Source organism: Falco biarmicus, chromosome Z, assembly GCF_023638135.1.
Source record: "Falco biarmicus isolate bFalBia1 chromosome Z, bFalBia1.pri, whole genome shotgun sequence".
NCBI lineage: Eukaryota > Metazoa > Chordata > Aves > Falconiformes > Falconidae > Falco > Falco biarmicus.
In genome coordinates this window covers 11,814,674-11,840,578 of record NC_079311.1, presented here as the reverse complement: position 1 = coordinate 11,840,578, position 25,905 = coordinate 11,814,674, and the positions used below count along the sequence as shown (strand labels likewise).

Below are 25,905 nucleotides of genomic sequence, written 5' to 3'. Positions count from 1 at the left end.
CAGTTGCTATACCAAGGCACAAGAGCCTAGAATTCAGTGTTACATAATGACTGAATTATTTTTGAAATATCAATGAAAACATTTCCAAAAAGACCAAGATTATTTTCACAAAGGCCAAAATATATCTTTCAAGATACAACAGCTTAAGGTTTTTTCTGAAGTATCATAAACACATAGTAAGGCACATAATAAATACACAGCAATTCAGGTATTAGACACTATAAACTCTTGAGGTTTAATTTTTGTGCCCCCAAAGATGACCTTAAGAAAATAACCTTTTACAAACTTGTCAAACCATCACAGACCTGATTACTTTCCAGAATATTGTAAATGTTTTATTCTTTAAAAGAAACACACAAAATTCTTTGAAATCGCAACTATTTTGTGTTACTTCCTCCAAAATGTTTAATACGACATCTTGAAGAAACTTGTCAAATATCTTCTACTCCACAGAGAGAAGGCACTGCCTTTTCTCTAGTAATTTAACCTATATGAACAGCATGGGTTTTTTGTTTTTTTAAAAAGTTATTTGTAAAGATTTGCCAAAGTATAAACACACCACACTGATGACATAAATACTGTTTAGAGGACACACAGTCAGGGCTTGCTTTTCTTCAAGAAACTTGAGCCCTGTATCACATTCAAATTAGTGTTTAATCTGTGCAGAATAGATTTACTATTTTCTTAGAAATACTCTTTGTCTGATATATTGTAAAGGCACTCAAATGTTTTGTAAAGCTGTTTTCAAACAAAAGCTAAAAAGGATGTTCTCAAAAAATAACTAACTAGGAAATTTGATGATAAATTGTTGCTAAACCAATTTTACACAAGAATCTTTCTATGGATGAATGTTAAACTGATCACATACTGGCAGCTACAATCAGAAAAGATCATCACTTAATTCTTTGTGTAAAAATGAGCTTTTTCTTTTAAGAGAACTCCTCATAGCTTTTTAAGTCTTATTTCAAGATTTTATGAACATTGTGATACAGTCTCAAAAGGAAATTTCACAGAAAAGTCAGATTGTCCATTTTGAGAAGGAAATTCGTAGGTGATGGTCTTCTCCAAGGTCACGATTGTGAAGAGCTATGAGAGCGTGAATTGCTTCTTCCACAGAGTCCAGCTGGATAAGGGCCATTCTGGAATCTCTCCTGAAGTACAATAAAACCTGTTATTAATCCTAACAAAATTTTCATTGCACCTGCCTACACAGAAGATTGAGGCAAGTATTTTTTTCAGCCACACCACACACACTGAACACTTATTCAGTGAAAGAATCAGAACTAGTTAGGCACCTCCTAAAATGAGGAGATAACAAAACTATCCAAATTTTGTACATTAATGGGCTACAGCCACGCCATTCTTCTATTACACTGCACTTCAAAAAATAGGGTAGAAATAAAGCTTGAAGACCTCTAAGAAACACTTGCATTGTCCATATATATGGGATTATTCTACCAGGTATGATCATGCTAAAATAATGCTGCCAAGCAACCTTAATGAATGCTCAAGCAGATTTGTCATCATCTTTTACAAGACATTTTACATATACATAGCTTGTATTTCTTTTTAAAGACGCAAGTATTTACTTTCCTTAAACTTATCTTACTTAGAACACGTGGAATTTGTCAAAAGGCTGTATATTTTTCATTTAATTATGCTAACATAATTCTAATCTTAAAATTTTAAATGGGATACTATCACAAAAATTGTCATAGCTGTACAGATTTTGCCTGTAGATACATACACATGGAATTTTGCCTATAATTATAGACACATTTAATTTCCCCAAAAAGCAATTACCCCTCTCCCAGGATGAAAGCTTGCTCAGCATTTTGACAAGAGAACTTACAGTAAGAATTTGAAGGCTTTCACAGTAGATCCTGTACTTTCAAAAAGGCTCTTCAGATAATCAAGAGTGACAGAAGGCCTATTTAGAATAAACAAACAAACCGGAAACAAAACCTCCTCAACTTCTAAAAGAGCACAGAGTTCTGTAATAGTACCAAAATCTCAATTCTGGCTTCTAAATTAAAATTTGAAGAGAAAAAATTACCTCCACCAACCTGTGTCATGCTTCAGCCCAAACATCTTGGATTTGACACTAAGATTTAGGAACATAGTACACTAAAACACAATTCAGATACACTCTACTACTTTTCATCCTCCCCACTCCTCCCTCCATTAAATTCAGATTGCATAAAAATCAGTGAAGATCACCCTCAGAAATACCTTTCATCTTGTAATTACTGCGAGTGTGCGTCACATTATGAATTTTGAGTTTTCTATTTTACTCAAAAAGCCATTTCCTAGAGTGTCTGTGTGTGTGTGTGTGTGTGTCCCCTTACTTGGATAAAATTCCATAGTTTTCCCTTTTCCCTTCCTGCATAGTTGCCAAACAGCAGAAGCCTGTAAAAACTTAGGGTTGGCTGTCACTCCACACATTGTTAACATTCTAAATAGGAAAAAAGGTTGCTTCAGTTTTAAAGTACATGCCGCTTAATACTTCTTTTACAACTCTGCCTCTATGTAAGAGGTCTGAATTCTGTAGAAACTATTCTTTTAAAAGTGTTAGAATTATGAAAAAACGTATCTACATTAAACAACAATGGCAATGATGAATTTGATGTAATGTAACTCCAGCAAATTATCTAAAAAACCATGTCTTTAATCTTTGTGCTAATTCATAACACAGGACTTTATACAGGAAAAACTAAAGGATATTCTCAAGAAAATGTAAACTGCATTAAAACTCATAAAGAAGAGCATTCAATCAGTTATCCTCTTTGCTAACAATAAACATGTGACAGTTAAAGGATTCACTTATTGTTAATTACACAGCAGATTGACACAAATTCTCAGGAAACTGTAAAAGGCCAAGGAAATGTAAAGCTAATGTCAGAGTCTGTAACTTAAGAACATAGCCTAAAAAGCATCTTTCCAAGAAGATCACATATGTAGATACTCACGGAATGTTGGAGAGATGCAGGGTGGCAGATGGAGGAAAGATATTTTTGAAGTTCTTAGAGCCAGGTCTCTTATAACGGTGTAAAGGGCTATGCAAATAGTCCTTTGTCAGACCTTGGTCGTCTTGTCCCTCATGAGGAAGTTGAATTCTCCGATGTTTTGAAAAAGTAGCATGGAGGACCTTTCCATAAAGCATCTGCCCATTCAAATAGGTGATAGCTAAACAGTGGAAATATAGTTTGAGCAGGAACAAAAGGGAGGGGAAGAAAAAAGGATTCTTTGAATACTAATATTGTCTTCTATTTAGTGTCAGATTTGACATTCTAAGTTGAAATTTAAACTTCCATGTCTACCAGGTGGGCTATGTAATAACATTCTTTTTAAAAGCAGTATAAGGATGCAATATAATCTCCAGTCTAAATGCAACAAAAATGCAAAGCATTTATTAAGGCTGAGATTGTTGGGCCTCTTTAGTCTGGAGAAGGCTGAGAGGGGATCTTGTCCCTGCATACAAATATCTCAAGGGCGGGTGCCAAGAGGATGGGGCCAGGCTCCTTTCAGTGGTGCCCAGTGACAGGACAAGGGGTGACGGGCACAAACTGCAGCACAAGAAGTTCCAAATGACAATCAAAACCTGCCTGGACACACCTCTGTGCACCCTGCTCCAGGTGAACCTGCTTTAGCAGGGGAGTTGGACTAGATGATCTCCAGAGGTCCCTTCCCACCCTGATCGTTCTGTGATTTCAATGAAGAGCAGCTGATTATTCTTAAATAGCTAGATACAGGATTAACTACAGGAAAATTGGATGATGCATTAATGAGGTAAAATATCATAGTTCTCTTGTAGTTTAATTTTAACATTTACTAGATTGAGATTCACAGGATATTTTTTTTAAACCACCATAGGAAAATAAGTTATTTACATGAAAGCAAACAGATCATTATTAACATACACAAGGAAGTTTGTACGTAGTAAAGCATCACAATGATAGATTTAATTTGTTTATGCTTGTCACTGACAGGTGGCAAATTCTTCATCTATATCACACTCATGCAATTTTGAAGCATAACTGTGCCTTAAAAATCATTACCTAGTTGAGCCTGGGTTGCATCTGCCATCTGAACCAAAGCATTATCTCTTTTGTTAAGCATGATCTTCACACGATGCACATTACCATACATACCTGTGGAAATCCAGAAAGGAAATTTGTCCAGAGCATTACTATGAACAGCACAAGGGCATTTCATTTGAATAACATCAATGTTACAAAGAATACTCACCTCATTAAACAGTTTGGTTAGAATATTAGTTTGAAGGAGAACTTTAAAGTTTGTGTATTATTTTCTGAGGCTCAGAAATGGGGTAAGAAACCCTAGGATCTTGGTCATAAAAATGCAAGTTTATGTTCAGCTTTTAAATAGTGCAATAGTGTGAAAGTCCTCTTAACAGAGGCATACTAAGATATTATTATGCCAACAAGTATTATCTTATCCTCTGCAAATAACATACATGCCAATTCTGTACCCCATTTCCTGATGCAATCTTTGTTTTTTCATCCTACTTTGCTTTCCCAATCTTTGTAGTAAACAAATCAGACCACACACTGAAATTCTACCGACACTGTAACTATTTTTAGTAGCTGTGGCCTATCACCGCTGACTCAAATTAGTGTCATTTTGAAACCAGCATGTTCTCTTTTGCCTTTTCTAGACAAGACAGAGCAATGGAACTTACATCAACCAGCATGTGTCAGATAAATAAAAAGAATGTTAATCCTGTAGTTTCTCAAGGTATATTTGACACATCTTACCAAACAGGATGAAAAGTCCATATGGTGTGATGGCCTGTTTAAATGATAAAATAAGTATATTACTTTTAAAGCCTTGAGACAAAAGAAATCTATTCCATAAGTGCATGATGAACAAAAAAAATGGAAGAGATACTGCATACTAATACATAAACCTGTCTCTCCAAAAGCCATTCCCTGTAATAACTACACTGTAATATATTACACTCTATAGCATTCTTGTTAATATATATTTGCTATGCACACATAAAATATTTAAACAAGCTAACACTTCAGCTCATGCATTTTCATCACTCAAGACTCAGTCTGTCATGCTGAAGAAGTTATTAATACTTTAACTGGCTTAATTATTTGAACTTACTCTTTCCAAGCAAGCAGTTCATTCCCTGAAAAATTAAAGACATTTCCTGAACTAGAAACAGAAAAGAGCATTCAAGAACACCCTTCTATTTTCTAAACAGCAGACAACACCTATAAAACTAAAACCAGTTGCTCCAAAATGCGTTTGCTTTGTCTTCAGTTTTGTCCCCATCTCTGTACATGACCATAACATGCTAAAACGATACACATGCCGTTTAACTGTTTATATATGAAGAATATAGAAAGTGATATTTAAATTTTGTTCGATAAATAAACACTAAATATTGAAAGAAATAAATTATCTTCAATGATTTTCAATACTTGGGTACCAAGCTCCCAAGCACCAAAGAAGATAATTTACATGCTGATGCTGACAAATTTTATTCAATTGAGGCAAAGGCTTTACCAGTAATGAATACTAAAAATACCTGCATATCAGAAGCACTACTCACACTCTCTAGCCCTATTCCTTCTCAACTCAAAACATCTGAAATGTGCACCAAACATCCTTAAATTATTTAAAAACAGAAGATATTTCCGCCTAAGAGTAAGCCAATACTCTTTTAACATCAGCATTTAGTATTAAGGAACAATTGCTATCAATGGAAAATTTAATGCCTCCAGAGTTTATCCTTTTTTCCCAAACATTTTAATTCAGCTATTTAAAGAAATTTCTAAACCAAATGAGATTTCAATATTTCTACTGAAAAAATGTTTTTTGGAAGACAAAACCAGCTCATTTAAATATCATGAGGGAATGTTCAAATGCACACTGAAATGCTGCAAACAGGGCAGAAACATAAATTGAAATAAGGTCAACCAGATTTTCTACACACAGAAAAAGAAATGATATGGCTCAGACAACTACTACTGAAGAACAAGTGTTACACAGTTGTCAAGAAATGTATTTACACAAATTTATATTTCCAACAATTAATGTCATTGTACATTCTTACTTTTTGTTTTAAGAAGTTGAGCATTATTTAATACATTTATGTTGTATTATGCATTGCAGCACAAAGTTCTACATAACTTCTCAGATATGTTTTAAGTAAAGCAGCAATGTCCTAAAAACAGCTTTGACCTATGCTTCACATAAGCTTATTCTTAAAAAAATTACTCTTTCAAGAGTCAAAGAATCATCTTGAATCAGCTGCAGGAAGCACATGCACAACAATAATCAGAAATTAAGTAGTAAGATCTATTGACAAGTCAAATCCTAATTTACAGCCATTTCTTTTGATGCTTACTGTGGAATTCAGCTATTAGTACAAAAAACTGAAACAGCGCAATTACTTAAAGCAATGGGTCAAAAGATTTTTAAACTTCAGTAATATGAAGATAACTTCCATTCTGCCAATAACTCATAATTTTATGAAGTTTATGGTTGTGAATCTAATGAGTGTGGAAAATAAGAATTTTACATTGATGTAGTAGAACTGCTTATCAATACTCCAGTAGAATTGTGTTTATGTCATGGCCTTGGTAAAGCTTGATTTTTATTTTTAAGAGATGTACATTACTTTTAATTAAGCACAGGTCAATATGTAATATTTGAGTAACAAAGGTAAGCTTATAGTCTATGTCATTTCCAGTATAAAAATAACTATCTAATTTGTCCTTGGCAATTTGACTGCCAACACATTAAAAAATAAATCTGTGTGGTTCTATGAAAAAGTGAACATGTGTATTTGTTAACTTTTAAAAATGGGTTTACAGTGATGTCAATAGCAAAGTGCACTTGTGATATGCTTCTCCAACCTGAGAAACATTGCAAAACTCGAAGGATCCCATCGGTGTTTTGAAAGGCATTTGATTTGGCATACTTTTATTTCCTTTTCTTTTCCCTGCTGTTTCCCTAACTCATCATGTTTTCCAACAAACAAAAAAAATGTTTGGCTTCTCTAAAAGTAGCACACAGAGCAGTCATATTAACAGAGATATCAGTAAATTTAGTTATAATATATGTTGTTTACCCATTCAAACATTTCTCACACCTGATCATGGACTTTTTTCTAATTACTAGCTACACTGCTAACATAGGTTTCCTAAAGTAAATCGTGCTTGGAAGCTTTTCAGTACTGACTGGAGTTTAACCTCATCAATATTTCAAACTATCTCAAACAAGAATAAAGCTGTCCATTTTTTTATATTATCAGCATAGATATTTCCTCTCATTCCTTCAGCTAATATCAATTTGCAGGAGGGATTCTGACAGTTGGTACAAGTTGATACTTGCATCAGTTCCACCAATCAAACTTACTTCAGGATTGAGGTTTGTGACCAGTAAAACAGAACTCGTTGCAAAAGCAGTAGCACCAGGAATACTCATCTGTCCAGGCACTGCATACCTGCTGACTGAGAAAGAACAAAATACTCAAGAAATACCTGGAACCAGAAAACCTGGAAGGGTATTAAAAGCATCATTTAAGGTCTCGAACTGGAAAAGACGTTTTAGAGGAAAATCTCAGGTTACATTTGGGAAAAAAAAAAATATCAAAAAATGGTTAAAGAAAATTCCTAGTATCTGACCAGCAAAGCAGGAAGCACCTCCCCTCCAGGGACGAAGAAACATCAACAGAACTAAACAAGAGGGGATATAAATTGCACCCTGAAAAGAAAGAAAATAATTTAGCACAGAAGTTTATCCTATGCTAGAAAGGAAAAGATCTGAGTCTAAAAGACTATTTTTCATTTTATAGCCAGAAGAGGAAAGACTTCCTGCTTTAGCTTTAAATGTCACTGAAGTCTTAAAAAAACCAGATGCTTCGTTTCTTCTCTTGCAGGTTAATCTTTATCATGGCATTTAATTTCTTCACTTATTAAATTATAAACTACATCAGCATATGGGGTTTTTTTAATTACTGAAAGTAATTTTACTGAATACTATGAGAAAGAGAACTAGAATTACTCAAATGAACATTGTGTTCTGACTGCTGCGTTTGGAACAAATTTTCTCTGAACAGGTGTATTCAGATGGACCACTAGCCCCAAATGCAAACACCATATTTTTACAAAATAGAAACTTACCAGAAGCTTGAGCATAGCCTGTGGGTTGGGCAAACACAACGGGTCCTGTGTATGGTGGGAAGACCACTCTTTTGCTGCCTAGAAAGAACAGACATCTAATTAAAACAGATTTTTTAATTTTTAGAAAACTGAAGAGAATTCAGCAATGACAATCAGCTTCCAGGGTTGCTATTCTGACCTCAGTCAGTGATTACATCTTTTATAAAACGTTTGGGTTGAAAACTCTCATTGAAATCCAAGATTTTTTTTTTTTTACAAAGAGAATTGTAAAGCCACTTTTAAAGGCAACTGATCAGCCTCAACATCCCTCTCTAAAATGAAGTCAGGGCAAAAAGTAATTTAGACAAATTTGAATAGAAAAGCACAGCATAGATTAGTATCCATTGAAGTTAAGACACCTGTGGTTCAATGTTCAACAGATTTCAGTCACACAATGGAAATGCATTCTAGAAATTTTCTGGAAGTAAATACACTCAAAGACATTTTGTAATGATGTAATACAACTATTTCCTAGGTATTTCTAAAACCAGTATGGGCTAAATAATACAAACAACAACAATGAATCTGAGGCTCTGCATTTTACTAGCTATTGAGACGCATATTTTACCTTTTAAAAAGAATGTACTTTCCCAGCATGTATTGCTTCATAAATAAACAGTGTTTTTTATGGCTCTCCCAAAAGTCTTAAGCATTAAACAGATTTGGAATATCAACACATGAGAAGTTCCAGCCTTGAAGATAGCTCAGTGATTTTTACATTAGTATGTGGTGTTAAGCACTACCTGGGGCAGCCTCTTGTATTATAAGAGGCAGTTAGATTCAAACTTGAGTTGTGGATGCTTTCATATCTCAGCACACTAGTTGTTTTTTTTTTAAAAAAACAGGGCATGTATAATTACATGTATAATACACCCTGCAAGTCTGGCAATATATGTCTGTCTTACTATTCAAACCACCACCATTGACTAAAATAGCTACATTCACTAACAGATGGTTATTGACAGGGATGATATAACACCATAAGAAATATCTGTTGCAAATTACAAAAACAACAAATGAAATGGACACCACAGATCGAGTATTCATGAATTCTGCACCACATTACACCTCCACTTACCTGTAGCAACAAAGTGTCTTTATTCAGTTGTTAGTATGAAAGTTACCACACCAAAGCAAGTCGTTGTGTTCTTGAAATACATGCACTGGTGCATTATACTGACAAGTTCTGGCAATACAGGTTTTAATCACTTATTCACAATTCAAGAATGATAGTGGAAACATTAATCACATGCTTTTATTCTGCCAAATATTAATATTTCAAAATCAGGCATGTAAAAATTGTCAGAGCTAATGCAAGAAAGACCTGGAATTCTTTATTGCCTTTTTTTAATGTGCAAAATAATTTGCTTCATGGCTAGCAGCTAGCTTTGAAAGCAAGCTAATTCATGTATCTCTGCTTATGCTCACTGGGTGAGGGAATGCTTTAAATGCAAAACATTCACAAAATCTGCTTGTTTATAGTGCAGTATCTTTTCCACAAAAGACTCCTTTCAAACAAAAGGAAAAAGAAAGGGAGGGGGAGGGGGGAAGAAAAAAAGAAGTTTCAAGAGCAGTTCAGTTTTACTATTAAGGTAGCTTCAAGTCGACCAAGAAAAAAAAGGATATATTACTTTTAGTTGCATTTATCTTAAAATTCTCCATCAAAACTACATCCACTACTAATAACATGAAGTGTAAGTGCTGACGTGACTCCCAACATCTTTTCCTCATGTAGTGGAACTGAGGACTATCGCAACATGCCTATGGCAACATATGCATGTCGTTACCACTGGCAGAAAGGCTAGAAGCATGCTTCTGCCAGTCTACAGCTACTTTTTAAAAAGGAAAACATCTATGCAGTTGCTTCACTGTGACTGCACTATTAAAGAATTTTGATACAGAAATTTGATTCACCTCTACATCAGCACCTCTTGCTGTTCTTACCATTACGGTAAACGTTCAGACTGAAAACAAGATGTCTAGCAATAACAAGCTTGGAAGAGTGAGAGGGAAGGAAAAAGAGAAGTGTTCATGTGTATTCTCCAAAACCATGTATACAATGTTTTCTGTGCCCTACAAGCAAGTTTGTCCTTAATCTACTCCAATTGTACTTTCCTCTTTCATTGACAATTCAAGTTGTGTAGGTCTAATTAATTAGAATACTTTTTGCATGTCTGGAATGGGTGCTAGGTGGTAAATCCACAAAGCTAACACACCTCTTATCTCAGACATGCAAATAAACAATTGTATCCGTGTATGGATCAGCTCTTGCACACTGGGTGAAGAATCCAGTTTTGGGATAACAATATCTGATCTATAACAACATGTTACCATGATGTTGTATGGCAAATCCTCAAAAAATGTACAACCATCTTTACAACTTATGTAAAGATCCAAGGCCTGCCTTTAAGGGGACCAGCAAAAACAATCCATAAAGTAGTGAGTGCAACTCACTTCTTTACTCTCAACTAAGCTACCAAAGCCAACTATTGAAAAAAAACAAAAAACAAAAAACAAAACAAACCAAAACAATAACAAAAAGAATCTGCCCTAGCTATCACAGAAAACTAAAGGAAAAAAAGGGAATTCTTCCCCAGCTGTTGCTACCGTTCTACCAGCTGGACAGTACTTAACAGCTGAGACAGTTCTTAGCTGGGTATTATTGTGTATGGCTGTCATTAGACAGAAAGAAAAATAGCTAAATTTGCTCAATTTGCATTGTAAGCACTTCTGCCAAGTTATCACATGAATGTGTTTGGTGATTTGTATTATTACCAATTGAATAAGCATGCCCGAGCTATTTATGGTGAAAAGGTTTCTCCAGTGTGGCTTCAAGCAGACAATGTCTCCTCTATGCCATGGAGGTGACACATAACGTTTAAGAAAATACCTAAAATTTTATTTTTTACAAGATGATGACAAAACATATATAAATACATGTAGGATTTCTAAGTTTCTTATGGCTTTGTTTGTTACAGCAAGCAGTTATCCTAAAATATCAAGAAGTAAGAGCTAACACCCTTAAAACACCTATCTTCAAGTAGCTTTAGGCAACCAGTGCAAATTTTGATGATTACTATTGACTATTCTGATATGCAACATTTATTATACTACCTGTACCAATGATACAATTTCACAGCATTTTATGTATGCAGATTTTTGACAACACTTTGAATTTGCCCAACAGCATTCCTCATGTTGTAGTTTCAGATATTCATTTATCTAGAGTAGGACTTTCTGCTTTCCATACAAACTTTACTGGACCTAACCAACAGAAATGTACACAAAATGTATCCTTCTATGAACCTGATATGAAACCCAGAGCATAAGTGCAACATGAAAAGCATAATGATCTTATTGTGTTTTCATCAGTAAAAGCGATCGTTTCTTACCAGAGGCATCAGATACAGAGGGCTCCAGGGGTGGCTGGGCATCACCAGGAGGAAGGCTAAAACGAGTGAAATCTCTGCTTTTGTTATTGTTGTACTTTATAATAAGGTTAGATAACTTGGAGAAATCAATACGCAGAGTGCAGCACGAAACGTAGAGACTGTGGCCATCCAGAATCTGAAGAAAAACAATCATGTTTTCAGAAACAAATCACAGTGGCAGCCACCACTGTATTTTATTTTCACCCCACAACTGTATCCAAACTGAAATTCATCTTCTGTTTTTAAGGCGCTGCTTTTAAATACCAAGTAGACAATTATGCTGCCGCTATCCTTACCTAAACATCCTGTGTAAGTTACTAGTATAGTGCACTAATTATTAAGTATTATGTCACCTTCTGCCAATGGAAAAAACTCAGCTTTAAGCATAACTTGTCTTTCCAGGTGTGTTTCTAATCTTAGCTGTCTCTCACTCAACACACGATACCAGATGCTAGTAACAATACTAATTTGGAGATTTTTATTGTACGGGAACTGTCCCTTACATAAGTTGGTGAAGGGTCTGGAGCACAAGTCTTGTGAGGAGTGGCTGAGGGAACTAGAGTGGTTTAGCCTGGAGAAAAGGAGGCTCAGAGACGACCTTACCATGCTGTATAACTACCTGAAAGGAGGCTGTAGCAAGGTGGGTGCTGGTCTCTTCGCCAAAGTAACAAGTGGTAGGACAAGAGGAAATAGCCTCAAGTTGCATCAGGGCAGGTTTAGATTGGATATCGGGAAAAATTTCTTTACTGAAAGGGTTGTCAAGCATTGGAACAGGCTGCTCCAGGAGATGGTTGAGTCACCATCTCTGGAGACATTTAATAAATATGTAGATGTGGTACTTAGGGGCCTGGTTTAGTGGTTGACCTGGCAGTGCTAGGTTAACAGTTGAACTTGATGACCTTATGGATCTTTTCCAACTGAAACAATTCTGTAAAATCTATCTTTTTAAGAGTAGCTGTGCTTGGAAAGATCACTGAAGTAGTATTTTCTGCCTATACCAGTCATAAAAGAATCATGATGGATGAACAGGGGAAAACTCGTTTGCTATAATTATTTAATATAATCTAGACCAAAATTACATTTTTTGTGAAATCTTTAATAAGGTATTATTTATTATTAATACTGTTCTTTAAGAAAAGATGTTATTGCTAACAAACAGGCTATAATGCCAACCACCTTTAATAATTTCCAATATATATGTAATCTCTAAAACACATAGTAAATTTACTTACTGGCCTGAAGTGTAACTAGCAATAGTTAAATATACTATGCCTTTGATTCTGAAGTTGAGAATAAAGTCAACTTCAATAACGAAAGTACAGTGAAAGTTCCATTCACTCTAGTCTTCCAGTAATTTTTAAAAAACCAGAATGCTAAACACCACTTAATGCTTAGCAGAATCTGTTCTTCTATATACCTTCTATGGAAAATTTCAAACTGATTTTATTTACTACTATTGAGGTGACCACACAGGTTAAAGAGAAATACAAAGCTGTCTCAGGCTTAGTTTCAAGTAAGTGAAGTATTTTATTTTCTGTCTTTTTCACTTCACAGTTCAAGTATTATAGCCTGATGATTTGTAACATTGCTGTACCTTCTGCAAAAGTCTTTGAAGTTTCAGCTCTTGATATTTAATTATGAAACTCCTCCCCACTAAGGAAATTAACAGTATTTTCTAGAAATTAAAATACTTAGCAATTATAAGAAAACTAATAATAAAAGTTGTTTGGGAGAAAAATGTATTTGGTTTATGTGGGAAAGTTTTGGTAGTGGTGAGGCTGCTGCCTCTCTGTGAGAAGAGATCAAGGGCTGCCCCATGCTGGACAGAGTGAATTCCAGCAGGCTCCAAAACAGATCTGCCACTGCCCGAAGTGGAGCCAGTCAGAACACTGCTGGCGCTTCTGTGATAACATGTTTAAGAAAGGGCAAAAAACACAGTGCAACAGCTGAAAAAGAGAGGATTGAGAAAAACGTGAGAGAAAATCCTGCAGACACGGAGGTCAGAGGAGGGGGAGAAAGAGGAGGTCCAGGTGCTGAAGCAGAGATTCCCCTGGAGAAGACCATATCAAGGCAGGCTGTCCCCATGCAGCCCATGCAAGTCCACAGTGGAGCAGATACCCTACTGCAGACCGTGGGAAGAATCCATGTTGGAGAAGTTTGTGAAGGACCGTATTCCATGCAGCAGACCTACGCTGGAGCAGGGGAACATTGCGAGGAAGATGCTGCGGCAGAGACAAAGTGCTCTGGACTAACTGCAATACCCATTCCCTGTCCCCCTGTACTGCTCAAAGGGAGGAGGCAGAAGGTTTGGGAGTGAAGTTGAGAAGAAGGAATAAGGGTGGTGGGAAGACGTTTTTACTTTTGGTTTTGTTCCTTACTAAACTATTATATTTTTAATTGGCAATAAATTAAATCTGTCTTCCCCAAGTTGAGTCTGTTATGCCTGTGATGGTAATAGGCAAGCAATCTCCCTGTCCTTATTCTGACCCACAAGCCTTTTCATCTTATTTCCTCCTCCTGTCCTGCTGAAGAAGGGGCACAAGAGCAGCTTTTTGAGTGACCGGCAGCCAGCAAAGGTTAACCCACCACAGAAAATGGGCATAAAGTAGGTGAGCTTTTCTTCATTACCAAGAACATGCGTTTTAAAAATTGCGGTACAGCTCCGTTGAAATTAAGAAATTTAAGGCGAAAACATCGATTGCTGTAAATTTCTCACTGAAACTCAAATGAGTAAAACGTGTAACATTCATCTAATCTCTGGGCATTTAACTACAGTACTCTTAGTATTGAACCTTACTGAAAATACTCCATCTAATTTGAAAGGCAAAAGACTTCCTGGTCAACTACCATTACCATCACTTGTCACTACTGACAACTCTGATTTTTGTTTTGGTAGACTCGTGCAGGTCTTGGAGTATATGCTATACATTTATGTTTGCAGTTGATGGCAGAGCGCTATCCTCTTAACTAATGGGGGATGTTAAAGTTATTCATGTGCAACAAGAGCATTAGAATGATACGAAGTCATAAAGTTAATGATCAAGCTATCCCTGATGTTCCCCATTTATCTAGGGGGGGAAAAACCAAACTGAAAAGACAACACAAATCAAGCTGAATGTACTTGCACTACACTTACCATTTTGGCATAATATGCTTCCATTGGATTAGCATACTGCAGCAAAGCTTGGAATTTATTACCCTTATTGAACATGACAATCTTCAAAACAGATCCGTATACAGAGAAAATCTGAGAAGGAAGAAACATGGACTTTCAGAAACAATGAATAAATCATGCACACTACAAAACTAGCATTTAATACTCCATATAAGTGTCTGAAGATTACTTTTTTTGTGACAGCTAAACATAAATTGAGTGAACTCTGAATTTTGTTTCAGGTAAAGAAAAAAATTTAATAAGAGGCCAGAAAAGATGGGGAAGAAGGATAAAATTTCCTTAAAGAGTTAACAATAACTGTTCAACTAAGGGCAGGAAAGGCCAGCCCAAACTGACATTTGTCCATTGTATGCAGAGAAATTGTGAATAATCAAAGCTGAGGTTTGAGAAATGGTCTCTCATAAGGCAGTTGAGATGGGAACTGCAAATTTCCTTTCAAGTTAAACCCCTTTACATTTTGTACTTCAAACAACTTCTGGAAATTTAGTGACCAGATATACATCTTAAACTGTTTATGTGTGTACAAATTAATTACACAGACCCACTGTCCAAATTAGAAGACAAAGAACAAAAAAGTAAGACAAAGACCTAGTTTGGGACCTACTACTCTAATTTACAGTTGAATGGTATTTGATCTATTGCAAATGCAAACATTACCAAAAAAAATTTAAAGGTTGAAATTAGTTATATATACACTCAAAATAAGAGTGTACACTACATGGAGGTGTCTATACAAAAGCAAAACCACAAATAAAGAGGACAAAATTATAGCTAGAATTTATCATATAAGTGCAGAAAAACTATGTCCAAATAAATAGTGGAGGAGGAAAGGTAGGTTTGGAAAGCACTAACAGTTTTAGAACAAACTGTTAGAATCAATGCAAAGCCAGGAAAGCAGACACACACACCCATTCCACCCCACCCCAGACAAGTATTAAGCCTGGAATGGAAAGAAAGGCCAGAAACAAGGACAAGCATCTCTTGCCAGCCTATTAGGCCTGGAATCATGGATACAAGACACACTGTCCTAACACTTTGTGCCCAGTTTTTCAGTCTATCAGAAACAAGGTTTTTATGCTGCTGTCATTGTTTTGTGGTAGAAGACAGAAGAGAAACCTCTTTCACAGCTGTTTAAAATTAGCCATTGAGTACCTGTTCATAAAGCACTCAAATCTGAGATGATAGTAAAGCAGAAAAAACCTTCTTCCAGGACTGCAGGTTTTTGTAAAAATATCCCAATTACTTTAAATTACATTAATTTAAGAAACTCATATTTGGGGCTTGTTTTTTACTGCACAAATTTACTAGTTATTACAGAAGCTTCAAGTATGAAACCCTTTGCAATATCTGAAAACAGTATCAACAAATCCTTCAGGCACAAAGAAATAATTATTGTTTCTAAACTTACATCTCAATGGCGTAGCACAACCTACTAGCAGGACTTACAGTAATGGTTTTCATAGTCCATATAGCTCACCACTATTCCAGGCTTTCAGAGGTGGTTGAACTAAATGGCATTCTAGCAGTTGATCAACAATCAAAAACATTTGTCAAAGCAACTTTAATTGTATATTATATCACTTGCATCCAATTGTAACAGTGAATATAAAACCCTAAAATATAATGCAAACTACAAAAGTTACTCAGTACAAAGAGTGCTAAAATATGGGTTCCCAAGCTCTTAATCGTATTTCACTATCTCATCATGTTGGTGTAAATTAGAAGTAACACCTCAAATTTGTTGCTGCTTCTACAGAAACCAAGAAATTAAATTAAAGACAACGTGAAAAGCTGAGTACAGAAGCCCTGTTTACTTTGATTTTTTTTGTGCAAAACTGTTTCAAGCCTGGATTCCTAAATTGCATCAAAACATTTTAAAGTGACAGTCATCATTCAAGTGATTAAGGATACACCTGTACTTTTTAAAAAAAGTTAATGGATTTACAACAGCAACATTTTAAATTACATTTTAAACAAACGATTTTTTGGGTTTTTTGCAATCCTCATTACCTGATACAGTGTGTCTAAAGTAAGAGGGTAGAAAACATTTTCAACAACGATTCGAAGAACAGAACCTTGACTGGGAGGAAGCCCATTTTTAACAATCACAGAACTTGAAAGCAGGCTTCCAGAGCGCACAGCAGTCAAAGCACACAATGCAGCTTGGGTTCTCTGAAATCAAGACACAGCAGCGACCACAATTAACTTACACACATACAAATTATTCATATCTAGACAAAGATCTTTTACAAGGAAAAGCATGTAAAATGCATTTAAACTGCAACTTTTAAGAACATATTCCCTTTATGATTGATTCAAATCCCACATTTTGAAGAGGTAAATCTTACCTCTTCCTTCCCTTCCCCCACCCCTAATAGAATTCAGATCATACTTTCACAGAATTATGACCTGCTTTTTTAGTTAAAGTGTTACTACTTTATAATGCCATATAGACACAGTATTTCTTTTGATTCTGTAAGCTTTTGTCATTCTAGAAATTTTCCAGCAAATCAGTATGATGACAATATTGTAATAGACTAATAACCAGTCAGTGCACCAAAAACAATTTCTTCTGCTTTATTAGGATTTCATTCTCTTCTGGAGCTAAATTTTACCAGAGATAAGCTTAAAGGCACATAACCTGCTCTTCTTTCTGAGCCAAATTATCAGCCACAAAACCACCTTTAAATCTCACTCCTCAAACTGCCTCATTGGGACTTTAGAGGTCTCTACACTTGTTTTTGATGGGCTTTCCTTAAATAGATCTTCAAACTGAAAGCACTGTGGACAGAGAGATTCCTTTCCAAATGTAATTGAGAAGCTTGCAAGATTTCAGTGACTTGTGTCAGCGCAAATTAAAAATTAGCACTGGTTTTTGCCCCAACCACTACTTGCAACATTCTTATGAAAACAAAATCATGAGACACACATCACAGTATATAATTTATCAGTCTTAATGGGAGGTCAATTGCAATTCACCCAGTAATCCAAAAATCCAAATGAATTTCAACTGCAGTATGATGGTTTGTATACTTTGATCTTGTGCAAAGAATATTTCCTTGGTTAGACATTAGGATTTAAGTCAGTCACCTGCAATATTCAATTAGTTTTAAGAAATCAATTTTCAGTACTTCAAAAATATAAGGAAGAAATTAATTCCGGTGTTTGGCATGAAGTCACACATAAAACTGGTGTTTTATCAGTGGAAATACCCATTTTATTTGATCTAGGGTTCTGAGAAGAAACAGTAAACATTACAAAAGATAACACTTTCAAGAATAAACTTGAACTTAAAGATGATGATTTGCTAGTCCTGAGTTTGGCAAGGCCTTGGAACAGTGCCAACACAAACCCCACAAAAGCAAGTTACATGACCCCTCACAATGACATCCGTATCTGATAAACTAAAAAGCTTTAAAAGAGCTGTTTTGGGGGCAGAAAGTGGTTCATCATGTATCAGCTGGGCTTGCTCTTCCATGTGTTCTTCAGATAGCATCTGCAGACCCACAATTAGCAATTAACTTTAGGAAAACACAAACATATAAAATTGAAGTGGTATGTTTTTGTGGTATTCCTGCTACTATATTATGGACACAGTAACTGGGGGGGGGGGGGGGGGGGGGGGGGCGCGGGAAATCAGGACTAATTATTCAGAGAAAAGATTTACCAGAGAAGACATGGTATTTTCTTCATATTCTGAAGCTATTGAGAGCTGTTACCTAATGTTAAAACTTAGGAATGGCAAAAGTTCTTTCAGAACATATTATATGCAAGTGTTTCTAACTAGTGTAGACTATAATAGCAGGGGCACCTACAGAAGGCTGCTAAGGACTGTTTCCAGTTTTCTAATGTGTCTGAGGATGGAGAATCTACAACCTCTCAAAGTTGTAGTAACTTCAGGAAAGAAGTTTTTTAAGTTTAAGTGGACTTTTCTGTATTGGAATTTATGCCCATTGCCTCTTGTCCTGTCACTGGGCACCACTGAAAAAAGTCTGTCTCTACCTTCTTTGCTCTCCCATCACCACATATTTGCAGACGTTGGTAAGGTACCCCAAGTCTTCTCTTCTTCAGGCTGAACAGTCCCAGCTCTCTCTGGCTCTCCTTATATGACAAAGTCCAGCTCCTCAATCATCTTCATGGCCTTTTGCTCTATTTACTCCACCATTTCCATATCTCTCCTGTACTGAGGAGCCCAGGACTGGAATAGTATTCCAGATGCGCCTCATCAGTCACCTCCCTCAATCTACTAACAAAGCTCTGCCTTCTGCAGCCCAGGAGGCTGCTGATCTTCCTTGCTGCAAGGGAATGAGTGCTACCCACCAGAACCCCCAGGTCATTCTCTGCCAAGCTGCTTTCCAGCTGGTTGACCCCAGTGTACAATGGTACCTAGAATTACTTCTCCTCAGGTGCAGGAGTGGGCATTTCCCTTTGTTAAACTTAATGAGGTTCCTCCTGTCAGCCCATTACTCCAGCTTTTCAAGGTCTCTCTGAATGGCAGCACAATTGTCTGGGGTGTCAACTACTCCTCCTAGTTCTGTGTTGTCAGCAAACTTGCTGCAGATGTTTCTCCTCCCACCATCCAGGACATTAATGAAGATATTAAACAGTATTGGACACACTATCAGCCCCTAAGTTACTCTACTAGCAACTAGCCCCCAGCTGGACTTCATGCCACTGGTCACAACCATTTCAGCCTTTCAGATCACTTCAGCCTACTTATTTAGACTGTATTTAATCAGTTTGCCTGTTAGAATGTTAAAAGTAACAATGTTTGAAGTCTTACCAAAGTCAAGATAAACAACATCCACTACTCTTCTCATCCACAAACCAGTCATCTCACTGTAGAAAACTGTCACATTGGTCAGGCATTATTCCTTTTCAAAAAACTATGCTGACTTTTCCTAACCACCTTCTTGTCCTTAGAATGTTTGGAAATGGTTTACAGGATGAGTTGCTCCATTATGTTGTTCCCAGGCACTGAGGTAGGGCTGATCAGCCAGTGGTTCCCTGGATCCTCCTTCTTGTCCTTCTTTAAGATACAAGAGAGGTTTGCTTTCTTCCAGTCCTTAGGAACTTCCTCCAATTGCCATGACCTTTTCAAGATTGTAAGAGTGGCCTTGCGATGACATCAGCCAGCTCCCTCAACACTCACAAGTGCATCTCATTAGGGCCACAGACTTCTGTTTAATCCAGTTCATTTAAATGTTCCTTGATGAGATTCTTCTCTACAGCCTTCATGAAGACTTTCCCACTGTTCTCAGTTGTTTGATATTCCCAAGAGCAAGTCTCTAACTACTAAAGACTAAGGAGAAGGCATCCAGTACTTCAGCCATGTCCTTTGTCGCCAGGGCTCCTGTCCTATTCAGCAGCAGGAGGCCCACATATTCCCTAAATCTTCCTTCTGCTGCTGATACATTTTGCAGAGCCACTCTTGTTGCTGTTCATATCCCTTGCTGGAGCCAACTCCCTGTGGTCTTTTACTTTCCTAAGCACAGCTCTGCATGTTCACATAATGCTCCACATTCCTCCTGGGTCACCTGTCCATGATTCTACCCTTTCTATGTCTCTCTTTTAAGTTTCAGTTCAGTCAGGAGCTCCTTGTTGATTCAAGCAGTCCTACCACCTTCACTTGATTTTCAGCTCATCAGGATGAACCATTCTTGAACCTCAGCTCATCCACAGTAATTTTACAGATATCAGCTAGTGCCTGTCTGAAAGTTACTGCTTAGATAACAACAGACAGAAATAATATGTATCAGAATTTGACTATTGGTGTAGTGGAAGATAGTCTATTTATTTACTAACATTGTGGTTTAACCCTGGTACGTAGCTAAGTGCCACACAAGTGCTCAATCACTTCCCCCCAGTAGGATGGAGGAGACAATTGGTAGGATAAAAGTGAGAAGACCCATGGGTTGAGATAGACAGTTTAATAGGTGAAGCAAAAGCTGCACATGCAAGCAAGGCAAAATAAGGAATTCCTTTACTACTCCCCATCAGCACACAGGTGTTTAGCCTTTTCAGAAAAGCAGGGCTTCAACATGCACAACAGTTACTTAGGAAGAAAACCACCATAGCTCCAAATGTCCCACCTTCCTCCTTCTTCCCCCAGCTTTCACTGTTGTGCACAACACGACATGTGGGATATCTGTTCGCTGAGTTGGGTTCGACTGTCCCAGTTATTACCCTCTCAACTTCTTGTGCACTCACACTGGCGGGGCAGCGTGAAAAGCAGAAAAGGCCTTGATGCTATATGTATGCATCACAAGCTATGAAGAAAATTAACTCTATCCTAGCCAAAACCAGTACACAACTCATGTGCAACTCTATCCTGTTAAACGGAAATTATACTTACAGCCTGATTAGGTGCATTGTCAGTCTTAAGCATTTTGTAATTGGAGTACTGAATACAAAGAGGCTGGCTTCGGAGGTAAAGTACAGCAGTATTACAGTAGCTCACCACATTAACAGCTGCTTCTACAGAACTCATTTCCAAAAGTGCCTGCAATCAATACATAGCAGTTTTTAGTGTTGTTTACAGGAGAGAACAAAACATCAAAGCACCATTTATTAGCAATTTCACTCACTAGAAAAAAATCATATGGAAGTACAGTACTGATTTTCTTAGCATTAAAATGCATTTGTGTGTTTATTTGATTTGATTTGTGGATTTTCTTAAAAGGCTTTATATTTTAAATATAATAAGTCATTACAGAAGAGGTGGAATAAGTATGACATACGGGAAGCAATGCTGCTAAACATACCACACTGCTAATGAATTTACTAGATTCCTGAATCCGAGCACTATTACCTAAGTAACAGATAAACTGATTGAAAAAGTAGGAACAGGACACTAAACACCTATCAGTTTGTTCATTATATTAACCCAACTCAGTGCTCTAGACAATTTTTAAATGATTGCCTATTGTTTTTATGATTTCAGTGTTTATTCATGATGTGAAGTATCCTGTCACATCTAAAAGGATTGAAACTCCCCCCGTAAACAAATTATTTCACATTAAAAAAATTACGTGCATGTTAATAGTTTAATCAGGCAAGTTATTTCAAGACTTCTCAAAATCACTAGTGACAATGTAGTTCTTTATCATCTATTCTTATATAAGGTGGATATAATGTTCAGCAACATTAAGTTGCTAGATCATTATTTAATCTAAAAATCTAAAAGTTTAAAAACTTAAAATAAGACATTCTTTCACATTTGAAATATGAAACTCTTGAGCTATCAATGAAAGAACTAGACATCATTGCAATCATTTCAACCAAATGCAATACCAAAACGGTCATAACATGAACCATATCTTCAATCTTGATCTTATAATTGAAACATTGAAAATTACATACCTGACCTTTTCCTTTTAGTATCAATATGTTGGTTACTATGCCAAAAGGGAGAATTAATGAAATTATTTCTGCTTCAGTAGCATCATCTGGAATTTGACGAAGATGAAGGACACGCGAAGGGGAGCATAAGGATGTGTCTTGTTCCAAGTTCTCCTGTTCATTCCAATTATCTGAAATATTTTAGGGAAGTAGATGGACAAGAAAACCTATTGCACAGTGTAGATACCAAAAGCTAAAAGACATAAACCTGCTGTGTCAGCACTGACACTGACTTACCTATGGCTCTTTAAATCCTAAGAAAAGCAGTTCATATATGACCAAAGGACACTTTAAGATGACTTCTTCATCTGTTCCAAATCTCCACTGCAAGGGGAGTGTGTGGTGTGTTTGTTTTGCTTTGGTTTGCATTTATTTTTTGTTTATTTTCCTGTGGGTTTTGTTAAGTCTTACAGAGAGTCCAATAACTTCTTCCCAAATGCCCATGTAACATATTTACAAAATGTTAGTTACACAGAAGAGGGACAAGTAGCAATTGGGAGGTAATACCTTCAATTCTTTTATTACTGACTTATCTTCCTGCATTGTATGTTTCTTAGATTCAGTTGCTACCTTAAATATTTTTTATTTATTTTATTGAAGAAATCCTGCTGTCCCACATGATTGTAAGTTTTAAAAAGTCTTTGGAAAGGGTAGACAGCAGTGAGGCATAAAATTCCTACAGATTCTAAAGTCTTCCACTCTGGCAAACTGCCTTTTTTTCTAACATATGCCTATTTGGATCCTGTTACAGGTAAGTGACCAAATATTACATGTCAAGGAGATGACTCCGATGACACCTCTGGAATAGGCATATTGTTCTAGAAGCTACCACAATGGAGCAATAAGTTGAAGTGGTAAAAATGAAATTCATTAGCCAAACTGCAGGTCCCAGTAGGAGATCCTACTAAAGCAAGCTACAGAAGCTTATGAGACTTGATGAAAAAAATACCCTAAACTGAGAGGAAAGACAGCATATTTTGATGGAAATTGTATTGAAGTTTAACTGCATAACACTTAAGTTAAAGGAAGAAACAACAGGTTTTTTTCCACTTACACACCAAAACCAGCTTCACTCCAGCAAGAGAGATAGCCTTGTGTTGCATTTAGCCTTCCAAGTAGGATCACAAAAGGTTAGAAAAAATATCTCTATATGCTTACTGTGTAATTTCAGGTTTTGCTGTAGGTTTTGGATACAGTCTAAGGCCAAGAAGCAAGATTCCCTCAAGTCATGCTGTGTAAGGATCTTTACAGAGGATTTTTACTAGTGGAAGTCTGTAAAACTACAAGTCAGATGATCTAAGTGCCAACCATTGCACACTCATAAGCCAAGATAACTAATTCCCCCACCTGCAAAACAGACAAGTCTGTTATGCATTGATTTTCCCATCAAGAAATTTTAAATGACATCATGTGCTCTGTGTGCATTCTGAAAAATGCAGATATGTGGCACACTTGTTGGGGATGAGACTTTAAGACAAACAAACATATTAAATGCATATCAATACCAAGCCACAACGGGGTATATTACTATTAAAGTCTAACAACCCATCCTTTTTTACATGTACTTTTCAGGTTCAAAATGGACAAGATATTCTCAACTTTAGTAAAGAAGGCAGGAAATTAAACCTAACAGGTTTAATTTTGCCTTTAATTTAAGATGAGAGACTCTCGCAGAAGCAATACTTTCTGGTTTCTGACTCATTATCAAAGGTGACAAGATGGAGTTAAGTGGCAAACACAGCTTTTTCTCTCTACATCTTCACTGAGCATTACAGGAGTTTTCAGGTCAGGCATTCAGCCAAAAAGGACAGTGCTTACCAGAACAGTTTCAGCCTGTGTACACACAGTGTGCATCCTCTATTTCACTGTCTACCAATTAGCAAGCATATGTTAGTTCTAGTTGGTTCAGCTTCCGAACAGCGAATCATATCTGACTTAAAAATGCTCTTAAAGTGCTGCTTTTCCTATTGTAATTGTTCTAAGTTGTGTGGAACTTCAGCTAAGTCATCAAATCAGCAATAAAAGCTATCATTTATTCCATCCTAAGTATAAAGACCTCAGCATTTTTTAATCTGTTCTCCAGCTATTGATACTAATTTTGATGCAAAGTGATAATCATGTGTTACTTCTGGCATTTAATTTTAAAATTGATTCAACAACTATTTAAAGCACATGCACGGCTATCATCTCTTCTGCATTTTACACTCAACTGAGTGAAAGCAAAAAATGGCTTCAGACAAAGACAAGAGAAGCCTTATGAACAAAGTGAAATTTATGGCCTGGTGCCACAAAGGGAAGTTCATTACAATCATGATTCATGCCAGTACAAATTTATTTCCCAGGTGTGTAGCCTCAGATCAAGAAATCCAAACATATTTTAGATATGTGACCCACCAGATGAAAAAAACACTGCAGGTGAAGCAGTTGTATTAGGTAAAGAGATTTAGGTTTATATAAACCCAAAATGAAGTATAATCAATGAGAATTAGAGAGGTTTTGGATTTATCAGGACACAAACATGTCTATCTTATTTTAAAGTTTAGACACCCTGGACGTCACTATGAAGGATCAGAGGTTGCACTGGTAATTACTAAAAGCCACGTGAACTCAATACAAATTTATATTCCTTACCAGCTAAAAAATACCATCTACGCAGGCCTGAAATATATTTCAGCTATTGAATTACTGAGTTATAAGCTAATGCTGTTTCAAGCCAAGCAGAAGCCTCTGGACATCACACTGATCTGATCAGCAGAAATATGAACAATCTGACATGTGCATGTCAAAGAAATAAAAAATAAATATCTTAAGGTTAGCTACTCGGACTCTTCCTTCCCCTTATTCCCTGTTGGAAATATAGCAAGTAAACCTCTTGATAAGCATCTGAGACTATCTGCTCTGTCTCTTGCCCCATTACAACATCAACTATTTGGAAACCACTGCTGACAGGCAACTGTCTATGTCATGAGTTAGTTAATTTAGTTTACTGGAAGTTAACTTATGCAGCCATGGGCCATTGATACTTCAAGCCCACATAAGCTGAAAGTACCTCTAAAGGCGGCAGTCCCAGTTTTCTCTCACATTCAACTTTTTGTCTGATCTAAAACTACAGATAACCGAATACATCTACTGCATCTTTCTCAACACATGGAGTGGGGTAGAGCCTAAGTTTCTTTGGATGGTAGTATTAGTTTAACATGCCTGAAGAAACATGTGGCTATGTTTTCACACTGAGCCATCACATGGCTTAAACAGATCCAGTCTCCTTACCCTGCATCTGCCTATCCAAGTTCCCACCATATCCCCCAAAAAAACCATTCTGCTGAAAAAAACCCTCTGCAGATATGTAGTGAACCACATGAAGAAAACATCTGATCTGATGTTATAGAAAATAGTGATTTTTATGCCCATTTTCAACTGATCAGTATTAGAGCTCCCCAAATCTGTCATTGAATTGGATAGACTCTGGTGGCTGTACTCTTGGGAGTCTGATTACAGCTCAGGCTTTGTGAGGCTGCTTAGGGTGACAATAAAAAATAAAATAAAGAAATAAATCACCAAAAAAACTTTTACAGAGAAAACAGACGCTGTTGAAGGACGTGATAAAAATCTTTTTTATATATACCTGTAACTGGAGTAAAATTCTCCATGGTAAAAGGCTTATTACTGACTTCAGAAGAACCAAGCTTGCCAC

The 25,905-nt window shown here is 36.5% G+C and overlaps 2 protein-coding genes across 2 annotated transcripts in view; both read right to left on the bottom strand.

Annotated features, from left to right (window-relative positions):
- The window catches only part of INIP (INTS3 and NABP interacting protein), a 231,057-nt gene that overhangs the window by 4,922 nt on the left and 200,230 nt on the right, over positions 1-25,905 (bottom strand). The window lies entirely within an intron of this gene.
- PTBP3 (polypyrimidine tract binding protein 3) lies at positions 1-25,905 on the bottom strand. The gene is made up of 13 exons (XM_056323823.1): positions 25,837-25,905; positions 22,173-22,342; positions 21,166-21,312; positions 16,821-16,982; positions 14,772-14,882; positions 11,597-11,771; positions 8,166-8,243; positions 7,399-7,493; positions 4,779-4,812; positions 4,059-4,151; positions 2,970-3,186; positions 1,853-1,930; positions 1-1,151 (listed from the first exon to the last, which is right to left on the bottom strand). Exons 1-13 carry the CDS (start codon positions 25,859-25,861, stop codon positions 1,019-1,021), a joined length of 1,518 nt encoding a protein of 505 aa, XP_056179798.1. The 5' UTR covers positions 25,862-25,905; the 3' UTR covers positions 1-1,018.